Source organism: Entamoeba invadens, assembly GCF_000330505.1.
Source record: "Entamoeba invadens IP1 unplaced genomic scaffold scaff_1105074726357, whole genome shotgun sequence".
NCBI lineage: Eukaryota > Evosea > Mastigamoebida > Endamoebidae > Entamoeba > Entamoeba invadens.
In genome coordinates, this window is record NW_004443615.1 from 447,226 (window position 1) to 460,111 (window position 12,886).

The window sequence follows — 12,886 nt, forward strand, 5'->3', positions numbered from 1 at the left end:
AATATAATTAAACTATAACGGAAATGAAATGGTCAACCATGTGAAATCGTGGAACTATAGAGTCCGTTAAAACAAGACTAGGAATCCACATAAAATCAGATTAAACTAATGACACACTCTTTTGAATGGAACAAATGAGACGCTATTTCTATTGGTAGGTCATTGACATTAAACATTGTTGGTGAGCAAATTGGCCTTGTTGGTCCATTACACAATCTTTGAAATATATTTGTCCATCTTGTGTAGTGAACACGGTGAGTGGTCTCCCGCAGATTGAGCAACAGTAAGTCTGATAAGTGTTTTGTTGTTGTTGTGATTTTTGTTGTCGAAATGCGTCCCACGAATTCTGTTGTTGTGATTGGAGTCCACCGCAAGCGGATAAGACTTGGTGATATTTCATATGTCTTTCCATATCGACAAATTTGCACCCACAAATCGGACACATCTTTCCAATTGCTTGCTCGCTTTTTCCTTTCTGACTTTTCCTTTGTTCTCTTTGTGTTTGATACGTAGGTGTAGTAGTTTGGCTTTTGAATGAGTAAATTGGGATATTAGTTGGTTGAGAAGCTTGTGTTTCAATAGGGATAGATATTGAATTTGCCTCTGACTCCATCAAATTCTCATTATCGATATATTCTGGGTCTGTCGATGGTGGCAGACTCTTTTCTTCGTCTTTGGTTTCGATGTTTCCGAAGGTCACATTAGTGTTACCCATATCACTCGAATACCTTTGAGTGTTTTGTTTCATTGGTTGTTGATATCTAGTGACTGGTGTAAACGATGGGTTTGAGATATTGACATTGTGTTGTGTGGACACGTTAATTGGGATACTTTGTTGAGACTCGTAAGAGACGGGTATAACCGTGGGTTGCATTGTTTTATTGTAACTTCCGGAGTTATTAATAGAGAAAGCTGCGCTCCCTCTATACCCCTGAGATATCATCGTCATACCCATACGTATTTGATTTAATGTCTCTAATGGAAATACTCCAGACCATGTTAAAAAGAGTTGCCATAGCGCATTTCTAACTGTTTCATTAGCGTCGGAGTATATCGTAAGAAATACATTTGATATAAAGGGAGTGAGGCACTGCATATAGATTCGAGTGACATCAAGTTTAACAATCATGTCGATAACATAAAGAACTAAAAGTCTCTTGTCGGGTTGAGTCGCTTCAGCAAGTTCACTCGATATGATTTCAACATATAAATCAGCGTGCGCAACATTGGCGACGGCTAGTTGGGCAATTGATGTGATGATACCCTGGTCATTGGATAAGACTGATAAAATTTTCTTAAATTGGTACAAGGCAACTTCGTCGCTCGGGAGGGGAAGTGGCGCGTTTGGGTCCATCTCTTACAAGAAGTTTCTTTTTAACTGAGGTGACCAGATACTATAGAAACAGTTAATAAATAAATTTACTATAAATATATAGTATATTAATGACAATAAGAAAGTGTTAGGAAAAACTGTAGTTGAGGTTTTATAAACTAGAAGTTAAACTAAACCACAATTTGTAATGATCAAACATTATTGGTTGTTTTTTTGATAGTTATTTGTTATTTCACTCCATAACTATTACCATTTAACTAAAAATGCATATTTATTGCCAATTTGTATTAATTGTCACCAAAAACATTTTATATTTTGATGCGTACTAAATATTTTCTTTATTTTATTATTGGTATGTTTTATATTTTTCAGTTTAGGAATAAATTCTTATTTAGTTTAAATTGAGCTATTTAGTTATTATAACAAAAAAATATAATTTGTTATTTATATTTTTATATTAAAAAAATATTATTATTTATTATAAAATATAGGTATCTAAAAATATAATAATAATGATTTATAAAATTATTTGTTTAAATAAAAATAAAAATTGTTTGTGAAAGAAATATATTATAATTATATCTAATTTTTTAATAAAAATTAATAAAAATTAATAAAATAATAATTATGGTTTTAAATAATAATAAATACAAGCACTTTTTAACTGAATTATATTTATTATTTGTTATATAGTTTAAACGAAAAAATAACTAAAATCTTGAGATTGACAAGCCAAAACGAATGGAAAGTAGATATAAGCGGTGAAAACATGTGGAAATTCAATATGGAAAGCAGCATCCCACGCGCCTCCTTGAAGATGGATAGTAAGCCGTTCACTCCAAAGAACAAACCAAAAAAGTCTTTAAGACCTGTTGCCTCAGCCGAAACAATAGAGGCGTTTGTGAAGACTGAAGTACACCTGACTCCTGTCAAGCTCATATATTCCCAAAACTATTTGTCTCTCTTCAAAGACGTTTGTTTTTAAATTGTTGAATTTTTTGTTCTTACACTTAGAAGAATAAAAACCTCCCAGAGGGCATCAAGTCGGGCACTTTTTCGGGTATTTTCAAAGTGTGTGTTACACCCCAAGAAGATTGTAAAAAGAATATGGAGAGACGCTTACCAAGTGAATTGTATGTTCCGCGGACAAGCCACTCGCCAGAAATTGTTGATGAGGACAAAAGAGAGAAGGCAAGAGACAAACAAATCTCATTTGGGAAGATGACAACTGAGTATGTTAACTACATCAACATTATCCCAAAGAACAAAAGAAGAATCACAGACCCGGAGACCCCAAATGTTGGGATGAAAGCGTCGAAAAGAAGATGGGATCAAGTTGTCAGAAGGTGGAGAAGAGCGCTGCATGCGTTTGATGATGTACACGAGGAGAACCAGGTGGAGTTGGCCAGGGCGCTTGCTATGCGTCTTGAGAATGAACACGATCCAAAAAGGACGGCCTACCTATTTAGAGATTCTACCAACTTGGTCAGAGACGAGTGATTTTCATGGAATAAGAATATAATTGAAAGATTTTTTGGTTGATTCGTGGATTATACTTAGTGGCAACTTTGTAATACAATTCAAAACAAATAACAACAGAGTCATTTCAAAAAGGGGATTCCAATGATCGTTCTTTTTTTGTATTCTGTGTACTTCTCGCCAAACATTTGTGTTAAGTAACTCTCTTCGATTGGTATTCTGTCATAGAAAAAGTACCATGCGGCGAGTGCGTAGAGTACCGTAGAAACTGGATTAAGCATTACAATTTGCGTCGCAATGCTCCACCAAAACCACCCAAAATATGACGGATGTCTAAGGTAAGTATATAACCCATCTGTGACCAATATGTGTTCAACCCTTTGTTCAGTCTCAATGTAGTGATTGAAGTTACTCCCAGCGTAGTACATTGCGCCACTTCTAAAGTATTGGAACACGATTGCAATTACAGTGAAAAATATTGAAACAAAGATATGACTCTTTAAATCAGGGAATAATCGCACCTCAATGAAGTACTCAACCACAGAGACTGCGAACGCGATCATAAAGGGTGGTGAGTGAAACAACATGAAGTCATGGAGTGATGATTGGTAAGGACGAGGATATACAGAAGACGTGAACTCGAGTATGTGATACACAAACAACAAACACATGAAGATGTGGAATGGTTTGTATATGTTATCTGCTGTAAAAATAAGTGAAAAGTTCAGACCAAGGATCAATCCAACTAGCACCCCAGTTAACACTAATAAATCAAGGCGACGCGCTCTTAGTGAGTTAAAATATTTTCACATCATACAACAACAAACTCCAAGGACCATTTAACTTGTCCAACATGCGTCTTTTTGATTATTTAATTCATTTTTCTATTATAGTGTGTTGAAACATTGTTTACATTTTATTAACACTTTAAAGCACTATTATACAAATAGTAGTATTTTTTAAACTATATATTAATTATATTAAATTATATATTTATATAATCAAACTTACATAAAAATATGGTTTTTTATAATATTATTTTACTATTTGATAAAAATACAAAATACCTAATTATAGTAAACTATATAAAAACTATATAAAATTATATATATTATAATAAATTCTGACAAAACACATAAGTTATATAAGTAATAATAAAACTATTACAAAAAGACTAAAAAAAAGAAAAAATAATTAAAGAAGAAATATATAGTAAAAAAATAGTAAAATAACCACAAAAAATGGGTAGGGTTTTTGAAAATATAAAACCGAGATGGACCAGAACTTGATTGACAATGGCCGATACAAAGAAGGACGTCAAAGCTCCAGTTACCCCAATTGTCATTAAGACTATTACCATGACCATCACCTCGACTAAGGTCAAGGCAGTTGAAAAGTTGAGTGCCGATATCAAAGCAAACGGAAAGAAGAAGGGCGTCGCAGTCAAAGGCCCAGTCAGAATCCCAACTAAGACCCTTAGAATCACAACAAGAAGAACTCCATGCGGTGAAGGTTCTAAGACTTGGGACCACTATCAAATGAGAATTTACAAGAGAGTCATGAGCATGAGAACATCTCCAGAATACGTCAAGGAAATCGTTTGTTGTTATATATAACATTTGTTAATTAAAGATAATAAGTCACTCACTCATAGACCGCTTTGAAAATCGAACCAGGAGTTGAACTCGAAGTCTCTATGTCGGATTAAACCATTGGTCTCTTGTTATTCGTTTTAAACAATTAATAAGGGTTATTTTGGTTCATCACATTTTACTATACTTTGTAGTTTTTCTAACTACCCATTTTATTTTTCAAATGTTGTAATTATTGGAAGTAATTTATTATTAAAGAAAACTATAATTATCGAATGAATCAAACCACATGTTTTTTCTATAAAAAATACAAAAAAATCTGAATAACAAAAGTAGAGAAAAAGTGAGAGTCAAGATTGTCGACCAAATCTTTGTTTTCAATTGAGACTTTTCTTTAGTTACAAAACTAAAAATTCAATAAAAAACAATTATTTTTATAATCGACACACGTCATTTTCTTTTTACCCCAAAAACGCACAAAAAAAAGAAAATGAAAAAAAATGAAAAATTTGCCGACATCCTAATTTTTCAATTTTAATAAAAAAACAAAAATTTGAAATTTTGTTTTTTCGGGGCTCATTTCAAGAACACAGCTAATCTTAAAACAAAAGTCCATGTCGACTTCAGATTGCTTAATCAACACATTCCTCCGAAGAAAACACCCCCTCCACCTCCTAAGAAACCTTTACCATTAGCTCCAACTAAAATTCCACCCCCTCCTCTTAAACTTCCTCCACAACGATTAAAACTTGACGTTCAAAAGATCAAGCAAAATGTACCACCACCTAATGAACAAGTAGTTCAAACTAACGAAGTAACTAAGACTATTTTACCTTGTCCAAATCGCCAAAGTTCATTGCAAAATTTACACACAGAACAAATGGAAAGTTCAACACCACTCTCTCCAAAGGTAGGAGACCCATCCCCTTTGTCCTCGTCAAAACAAGACAAAAGGCAGAAAAGAAAGAAAAGTTTGATGTCATTTTCGACTACACACTTGTCTACGTTAAAAGAAAAAAGCGCTAAGAAAGAGACGGAAACGCCAGAGATCTCCTCCCTTAACGTAGAGAAACACAACAAAACACCAAAGACAGAGAGAAATTCATTTGTCAGAAAATTTTTCAAAATGCCAAAGAAATCACAGAACGTCGATACTTTGGATATCTCAGAACCAATAGGCTTCAAAAATGTGATCTCCGCTCAATCGGCATCAAGCGAAAACCTCCTTTCAAAGTTCGACTCGAACGGGGAGCTCCCACAAATTCCACTGCCACGTCCCTTGTCTCTTTTAAACAAAAAGGAAGTCACAAGCGCACAAGAGTACTTCTCGCTCGTCGAAGAAATGAAATCAAAAACACTGAACTTCGACGACTGGAGTTCACCGGTCGTCCCAAAAGAGACTTGGTACACTCAACATGAAACACTCCCACTGGGATGGGAAAAGAATTCATTGGTGTTGCCTGAAGTACTTTCGAATGGATTTTGTATAGAAGCCGGAAGTGGATTTACTTCGCTTAAGACTGGACTGAAGGAGTATTATATTGTGAATATCACAGCCGACTTTAAGTTCTTCAATCGCTTTATTAAAGGAAATCGTTTGTTTCTTAATACTTAATAGTTAACAAATTTAATCTATTAAAAAACTATTTCTTATAATAAATTACTGAACTAATAGCCCTCTCAATACACTTCATTCTGAAAGACGAGCCAGTCGTATTTAGTGTGATACCAGGCCAATGCGATGGGTTTAGAAGAGGTATGATAATATCAAAACGAGGAATCATCCGATGTCTCATTCCTGAAGAAGTCAATTCACTGAAACAATTCCACGAAGCCTTTCCAGACAACACTAAAAGTTCAAACATTCTTCGAGTCAGCGACAAACCAACTTTCGAAACGGAAATCGCCAAATTTGAGGACATGATGTCTGTCTGTTCGTACAAATTTGGTGTCTTATATTGTCAATCCAACCAAAGTAATGAAGATGAGATGTTCCGTAACACCGAGGGATGTCCTGCTTATGAAAAGTTTTTAGGCCTTTTAGCACAGAAAATTGAATTGAAAGGGTTTCCCAAATTCAAAGGAGGGTTAGATGTGAATAACGGAGAAACCGGGACATACAGCTACTTTACTGAATTTCTGTGTTATCAAATAATGTTCCATGTGTCTACCTTACTTCCGGATGTTAAAAGTGACGAGCAGCGTGTTGACAAAAAGCGCCATTTAGGCAATGATGTTGTGGTTCTAGTATTTAAAGAGAAGGGGGAAACTACAGAGTACTTCGACCCAAGGTGCTTCACGTCACACTTCACTCGTTTGTTAGTAATGAATTACATAACTCCAATGTCTCTTATTGAAGACATACTCACAATTAGACGTCTTTGTCGTTGTAACACCAGACGTTAATGACGAGAGTAACAATGGATACACAATCACCGTGGTTTGTAAAAGCAGTGTGAGTCCATTCCCTCCTTTTATGAAGTCTTCACACTTCGAACATAACGAAGAAACTCGAAATTTCTTATTAAGAAAATTGATCAATGGAGGGAGGATGGCGGAGATGGCTCCTTCGTTCGAAACAAGTATGGCAAAAGGAAGAAACGATCAGTTGAAGATGCTTCTTAGGGAGGTCAAATGATTTATATCTATGTGTATGTATCAAATTGAACACTTTGTATGTTTCAGGACATTTTCTATATTTCTTTATTATTTTATTATAATAAAAAACTATTCATAAATGAAACAAAAAGTTTAATAATTATAGTTTTTTTCTTATTATTTATACCATTTAAAACATTTTAATAACATTTTAATAATTAAAAAAAAAGTGAAGATTTTTTGTAAATTTTATTTATATTGAAATAATTGATTTATTTTTTAGATTATTTGTATTTATTATAAATAAATATTTTTAATTATAACATTAAACTATTTAAAACCTCAAAAAAAAGACTAAGAAAAGAGATGTCACTTTCTGTTGAAACACCACTCAACTTCCTTGACTGTGCGAAAGCATGGGAACAACTTACAAAAGAAGAGAAAGAGTATGTGTACCATTTGAATAAAGGGAATTGGGCGACTTTTCTGATATCTGTCAAACAATGCTCTGTCGAGGCTTTTGACATCTTTGTTGCATTTCTAAAGATGTATCGTACAATGAATCACACTGAATTACTTCAAGCTAGTAAGTCATCTGAAAATGCGAAAAAGGGATACTCTGACTATGTTGCTTCATTCTTTGCTAATGGTGGTAATTACTTGTCGTTTGGTGACAAGAAGTTCATACCTTCGTGCACTCCAGAAGAGTTTCTCGAGATCACCAAGTGCTCTGGACTCAATTTGTTTGAGCATTTGGTCGACATCATATACAACACTTCTAAGGAACTTTTACATTATGGTATTCCACCAGAAGGGTGCACGACATATTATTCACCAAATATGACTAAAGAGGAAATAGAGCACTTGAACACTCTTTTACTCAAGAAAGGATTGTTATTAGAGAACACACGAATCGACAAAATCGATGACAAGATCATTGTTTCGATTGCATCAACTGAAGAGAGGAGTGAAGAGTATGAAAACATCACATTACGTTATGGTCATTATAAAGAAGAGTTAAAAGAATTGGTGAATGAACTCAAAGCTTGTTTGAGTCTTCCACTTGTCCAGAACAATTCAACGAAGAAGAACATGTTTGAGGAATATATCAAATCATTCAGTGGAGACTATACCAAACATAAGGAAGCACAAAGGTGGTGGGTCAGAGATCAAAAACCAAGTGTAGAATTCAACGTAGGGTTCATTGAAACGTATGAAGATCCAATTGGTACAAGAGGTGAATGGGAGATGTTTGTTGCTGTGGTTGACAAACTGAAAACACAAGAGTTGACTGAATTAGTCAAACGTGCGGGTGAAATATTACCGACTTTTCCATGGCCAAAGGAATTTGAAAAGTCGGTGTTTGAGTCGCCAGACTTCACATCGATTGATATCATAGGGTTTGGCACGTCAGGCCTTCCTATTGGTATCAATTTACCAAATTACGACGATGTTCGTATGGAACAATTTAAGAACGTTTCACTGTCGAATGTAATGTCTGCGAGAAATGCGGATGAAGTCATTCAATTCATTACACCAGAGCAACAGGAGTTTTACAAGAAATATTCCCCAAGAGCTTTGGAGACACAAGTCGCCCTCCACGAGTTACTTGGACATGGGAGTGGAAGATACTTGAGATGTGATAAAGGCGTTAAGAACTTCCCAGAAGACTTATTAAACCCAATAACTCACGAGAAGGTAAAGTATTACATTGATGAACAAAAGTATGACTCTGTCTTTGGTGGTCTCGGGAGTTCACTTGAAGAGTGTCGCGCAGAGACTGCCGGACTTTATTTGACATACGACAAGACTGTCGGTGAAATATTGAAACTTAGTGATGACGAGAAATACGCGAATTGGTTGTCTGAGATGAGAAGTGGTATTGTAGGGATGAAGTTCTATAACCCCGAGACAAAGAAATGGGGACAAGCGCATTGTCAAGCCCGTTTTGCTCTTTATAAAACAGTAGAGAAGAGTGGGGCTGTTAAATTTGAAGATGGCAATGTCGTATTAGACAGAAACATGATAGGAAAGGGTATCGAAGAACTCAAGAAGCTTCTTTTGAACATTCAAGTTGCTCGTGCTACCGGTGATTTGAAATTTGCACAAGACTTTTTCATTCCATTGAGCACACCAAATGAAGAAGACTTGAAAATACGACAAATTGTTATTGATAGAAACATACCAAGAAGTGGATTAGTTCAATGCAATATTATAAAAGAAGGTGAAGAGTATAAGATGAAGACATATGAACCCAATGTAGAAGGGATGATCCAGTCCTATCTTGATCGATTCAATTACTAATTATGGATTCTTTAAATTTATTTAATTATTAATAAAATATTAATATAATTATAACAACTCAATAACAATAATAGTAAGAATAATGTTCTTAATATACCATCTAAATGACGTGTGGACACACATATCCACAACGCTTCATTTCCTTTTTTCTCTGATAAAATGGTATAAATATAATTTAAATATAGTAAAATATAATAATATAAAAATAAATGGCAACGGTATGACATTCCACATCATCAATTTCAAAATCTTATTACTCTTTTGTTGAATTCAACAACTGGAAAAAAGAGATGTCAACACTACGCGGTTGTCCTAACTTATCAACACTATGCTCATCAAGAAGATCAGACATCGACAACATTCGAAGAGAAAGAAGACTACAATTGCAACAACCTCGTGTGATCGAAAACATATACGAAACCCTAGAACGCTCGATCATTCAAAGCACAACACTGGAAGACACTTTAAACGTCCTCAAAAACAGTTCGGACGTCATAAGAAGTGCTATTCGCGATTTGAATAATACAGATACAGAGACCCAACACACGTCGTTGAGACTCTTTCAGACGATCGCCAATTTGCAAAACAATGACGCACTTAATGTGATTATGAGTGCGTTCCCATTTGTGACATTTCTTGTGCGTTCCAATGATATTCAAAATTCAATTTTGTCGTCTCGAATTATTTCGACAATATGTCAAACGGCGCCGGTGTTGAAACGCAACTTCCTTAATTTGGGAGTGTTGGAAGATTTGATGAGACAATGCGAAGTCCAAATGAGTAATATTATGGCAAGCACAGTGTATATACAAACACTTTCAGTGTTTATGCAAGACGATTTGGGCGTTGTCGGCACGGTACTCAATTCAGTGTTACCTAGACTCTTGATGGAACAACTCGCGAAGACTAATAACACACAATTCATCAGCTCAACACTTCTGTTTTTCTCATTCTTGTCATCGAATGCACTATTCGCGCAAGCTTGTTTACAGACGCCTTCATTCATCCAATTTCTCGCAGTGATGTTGACCACCTCCGCTTCTGTAAATATCATCTCCCCGACACTCACGATCGTCGGTAACTTCTTCACAATTAGCACTCACTCACAATTGACACCTCTATTGACACCACTCGTCATCGACTCACTCATTCGTCTTCTTCAAAGTGGCTTGGGACTAGAAGTTGACATCATTTGGGTATTAGGAAACTTGGTGTCAGTCACAGACTTTAGTGTTGTATCGCGCCTAGTTAGTTGTGGGTGCATTCCACTGTTATTTAAGACACTTGAGAACAGCGAGAACAAAAATGAAGATGTTGTGATTTCTGTATTAGTTGCGTTGTCGAATATCATGATGTGCGAATATGAGAAGAAGCGTCCGTTTGTGCAGTGTTGTGTTGAACTTGGTATCATCGACTATATCTTCGACTTCTTGAAAGTGATGAAATCGGACAGATTTGTTGAAGTGGCTTGTGATATACTGAACTTCTTGAATGACAACGTCAGTGACTTTCCACTTAGAGTGCAGAACATTGGAGGAATTGATGTTCTTAAAGATTTGTCATACATCTACTCTGTGTCTGTGATCATCAAGAAACTAAATTGGGTACTGTATCAGTAATATCTTAGGCATTTTACTATAGATTGAGGATTGTTTTCTTTAAGATTTTTGGTTTAAGCGAATAAAAAGAAGCAAGACGATCAATTCAAAAGATCTATTTTTAATGCGAGTTTGCGAGCTTTTGATAAACAGTTTGTCTGTTCCAGTAACGAAGAGTCGTTAAACATTTGATAGAAAGATGATATACAAGGCAATGAGGTTGCATTAGATATGTAAGTAAACAACTTCATTGCTTTGGTGTTTTCTGTTGAAAGAACCTTTAGACAAACCTTTTTAGCATATGTGTAATACGCGTTTTCAAAAAGGTATTCGGCGTATTGGTACAAGAAACTAACAGTCTCTTCTATTGATAATTCATCGACCACCTTTTCATTTGTTTTGTATGTGATGGTTGGGTATAACACTTTATAGCCCCTCAATGGATATCCACACCTGAAACAATACTTTGCTAATTTCGTTTGAACATAACAATCTGTAGGATCTTGCTCTAATAATAATTTGTATGTGTTTAATACTTCTTTATAGTTCTTTTCTAGTTTTAATAGCTTGGCTTTGACAAAGAGAATATCAACGTTTTGGTCAGCATCATCTGTTTTAAGGTCGACTAATATTTTGGAAGCTTCAATTAAGTTGTTTTGAGAAAGGAAAACTCTTGCATTTAGTAGATTCAAATAAAGTAAATCAGAGTTTTGTAACTCGTTTTGTAACTCGTATAAAACAATATTCAATGTGGTTTTCTTTTGTTCAAATTCAAAAGAAGGCGCTTTGAAAACATGAGAGAGCAATTTGTCCACTATGAACACTTTCCTTTCTATTAATGCAAAAACACTTTCTTTGAGTTTTTCTTTGAACAACTTGTTATTTGGAAGTGTCATCATAACAGCCACTGTTGCCGTGTCTGTTGGGCGATTAGAAAATTCTGAACAAAACGAAACAAAATCGTTAACACTTTTACACAAATTTGAAGATTTTAAATAATAAGAAAGGCGATTAGGACATTTTATAATGAGTGTTCTATATATTGCAAGTGCACTTTCAAAATTATTCGTCTTTTCATACACTTCAGCTTTGAATTCCAAAAGTTCAACTTTATTGAAGATTTCAAAATCGTTTTGTTCCAACGTCATTAATGCCTCTTCGTATTGTTGATTGAAATAATATCGTTTGGCTAAAAATAATAAAATGTCCGACTTTTCAAATAACTTTTCTGGTGTAATAGTTTTTATATAAAGGTGAAGTAAATTAATTGCTCTGTTATAGTTCTTTTCTAAACTTGCAGCAACTGCATTAACAAAAAAGAAAGCTTCTGTACTGACTATATTAGAGTCCAATAAATTCACCAAGTTCAATGCTTCGCTATATTTTTTCGTTTTGAGGTAATTAAGAAATAGTCTGTAAGTTATTGTGCCATTACAATATCCCTCTGGTAAATTACTAATTCTTTTATAATATGTTATTGCCTCCTCAACCCTTCCCTCTTCTTCTAAAATGTTGGCACAAAACACACAACAGTAAAAATTGTTGGGATTCTTTCGAGCAATTTCTTTGAGGGATTCTATCGTTTTGTCAACTTCAGTTCTTGTTTTGTTGGCAAAGTACTTTGAGTTTAATAAACAGCTCAGCGTTTCGGGGTTTTCTGGGTTAAGCAACAATATTTCTTCACATAACGAAATCGCGTCTACATAGTCGAAATTTTCGTTTTTGCCAATTGCCTCTATCAAACTCAAGTGGTCTTCGTCTGGGAGAGAAGTCGTTTTGTTGTTTTTATATGACATCGAATGTTTAAAATATTGGAGTTGCGTTTTTGAAGTTGGACTCACAAAAAAGTCGGAGTGGTATCTTTTACAAACTTCACACAATAAGTTTAGTGATTTGGTTGAAATACTTCATCTACTCGTTGAGGTATTTCTTTTTTTAATTGATTATTTCAAAGAATGTAATTAACATTTTTTTATTTTAAC

At 34.7% G+C, this 12,886-nt stretch overlaps 8 protein-coding genes across 8 annotated transcripts; 5 read left to right on the top strand and 3 right to left on the bottom strand.

Annotated features, from left to right (window-relative positions):
* Positions 1 to 148: 148 nt before the first annotated feature.
* Positions 149 to 1,354, bottom strand: EIN_372070 (hypothetical protein; the record flags this gene model as incomplete). Its single annotated transcript, XM_004259508.1, has 1 exon — positions 149 to 1,354. The coding sequence occupies one exon, from the start codon at positions 1,352 to 1,354 to the stop codon at positions 149 to 151; it is 1,206 nt and encodes a 401-aa protein (XP_004259556.1).
* A 763-nt stretch (positions 1,355 to 2,117) lies between these two features.
* Positions 2,118 to 2,833, top strand: EIN_372080 (hypothetical protein; the record flags this gene model as incomplete). The annotated part of the gene is made up of 2 exons (XM_004259509.1): positions 2,118 to 2,306; positions 2,348 to 2,833. The coding sequence occupies 2 exons, from the start codon at positions 2,118 to 2,120 to the stop codon at positions 2,831 to 2,833; spliced, it is 675 nt and encodes a 224-aa protein (XP_004259557.1).
* A 101-nt stretch (positions 2,834 to 2,934) lies between these two features.
* On the bottom strand, positions 2,935 to 3,667 carry EIN_372090 (protein-S-isoprenylcysteine O-methyltransferase, putative; the record flags this gene model as incomplete). Its single annotated transcript, XM_004259510.1, has 2 exons — positions 2,935 to 3,596; positions 3,640 to 3,667. 2 exons carry the CDS (start codon positions 3,665 to 3,667, stop codon positions 2,935 to 2,937), a joined length of 690 nt encoding a protein of 229 aa, XP_004259558.1.
* A 440-nt stretch (positions 3,668 to 4,107) lies between these two features.
* EIN_372100 (40S ribosomal protein S20, putative) lies at positions 4,108 to 4,520 on the top strand (the record flags this gene model as incomplete). The annotated part of the gene is made up of 2 exons (XM_004259511.1): positions 4,108 to 4,410; positions 4,467 to 4,520. The coding sequence occupies 2 exons, from the start codon at positions 4,108 to 4,110 to the stop codon at positions 4,518 to 4,520; spliced, it is 357 nt and encodes a 118-aa protein (XP_004259559.1).
* A 159-nt stretch (positions 4,521 to 4,679) lies between these two features.
* Positions 4,680 to 7,042, top strand: EIN_372110 (rap GTPase-activating protein, putative; the record flags this gene model as incomplete). The annotated part of the gene is made up of 5 exons (XM_004259512.1): positions 4,680 to 4,695; positions 4,749 to 4,777; positions 4,991 to 5,999; positions 6,080 to 6,718; positions 6,780 to 7,042. The coding sequence occupies 5 exons, from the start codon at positions 4,680 to 4,682 to the stop codon at positions 7,040 to 7,042; spliced, it is 1,956 nt and encodes a 651-aa protein (XP_004259560.1).
* Positions 7,043 to 7,368: 326 nt separating this feature from the next.
* On the top strand, positions 7,369 to 9,306 carry EIN_372120 (dipeptidyl peptidase III, putative; the record flags this gene model as incomplete). The annotated part of the gene is made up of 1 exon (XM_004259513.1): positions 7,369 to 9,306. The coding sequence occupies one exon, from the start codon at positions 7,369 to 7,371 to the stop codon at positions 9,304 to 9,306; it is 1,938 nt and encodes a 645-aa protein (XP_004259561.1).
* A 290-nt stretch (positions 9,307 to 9,596) lies between these two features.
* EIN_372130 (hypothetical protein) lies at positions 9,597 to 10,925 on the top strand (the record flags this gene model as incomplete). Its single annotated transcript, XM_004259514.1, has 1 exon — positions 9,597 to 10,925. One exon carries the CDS (start codon positions 9,597 to 9,599, stop codon positions 10,923 to 10,925), a length of 1,329 nt encoding a protein of 442 aa, XP_004259562.1.
* An 80-nt stretch (positions 10,926 to 11,005) lies between these two features.
* EIN_372140 (hypothetical protein) lies at positions 11,006 to 12,815 on the bottom strand (the record flags this gene model as incomplete). The annotated part of the gene is made up of 2 exons (XM_004259515.1): positions 11,006 to 12,740; positions 12,811 to 12,815. The coding sequence occupies 2 exons, from the start codon at positions 12,813 to 12,815 to the stop codon at positions 11,006 to 11,008; spliced, it is 1,740 nt and encodes a 579-aa protein (XP_004259563.1).
* Between the last annotated feature and the right edge of the window lie 71 nt (positions 12,816 to 12,886).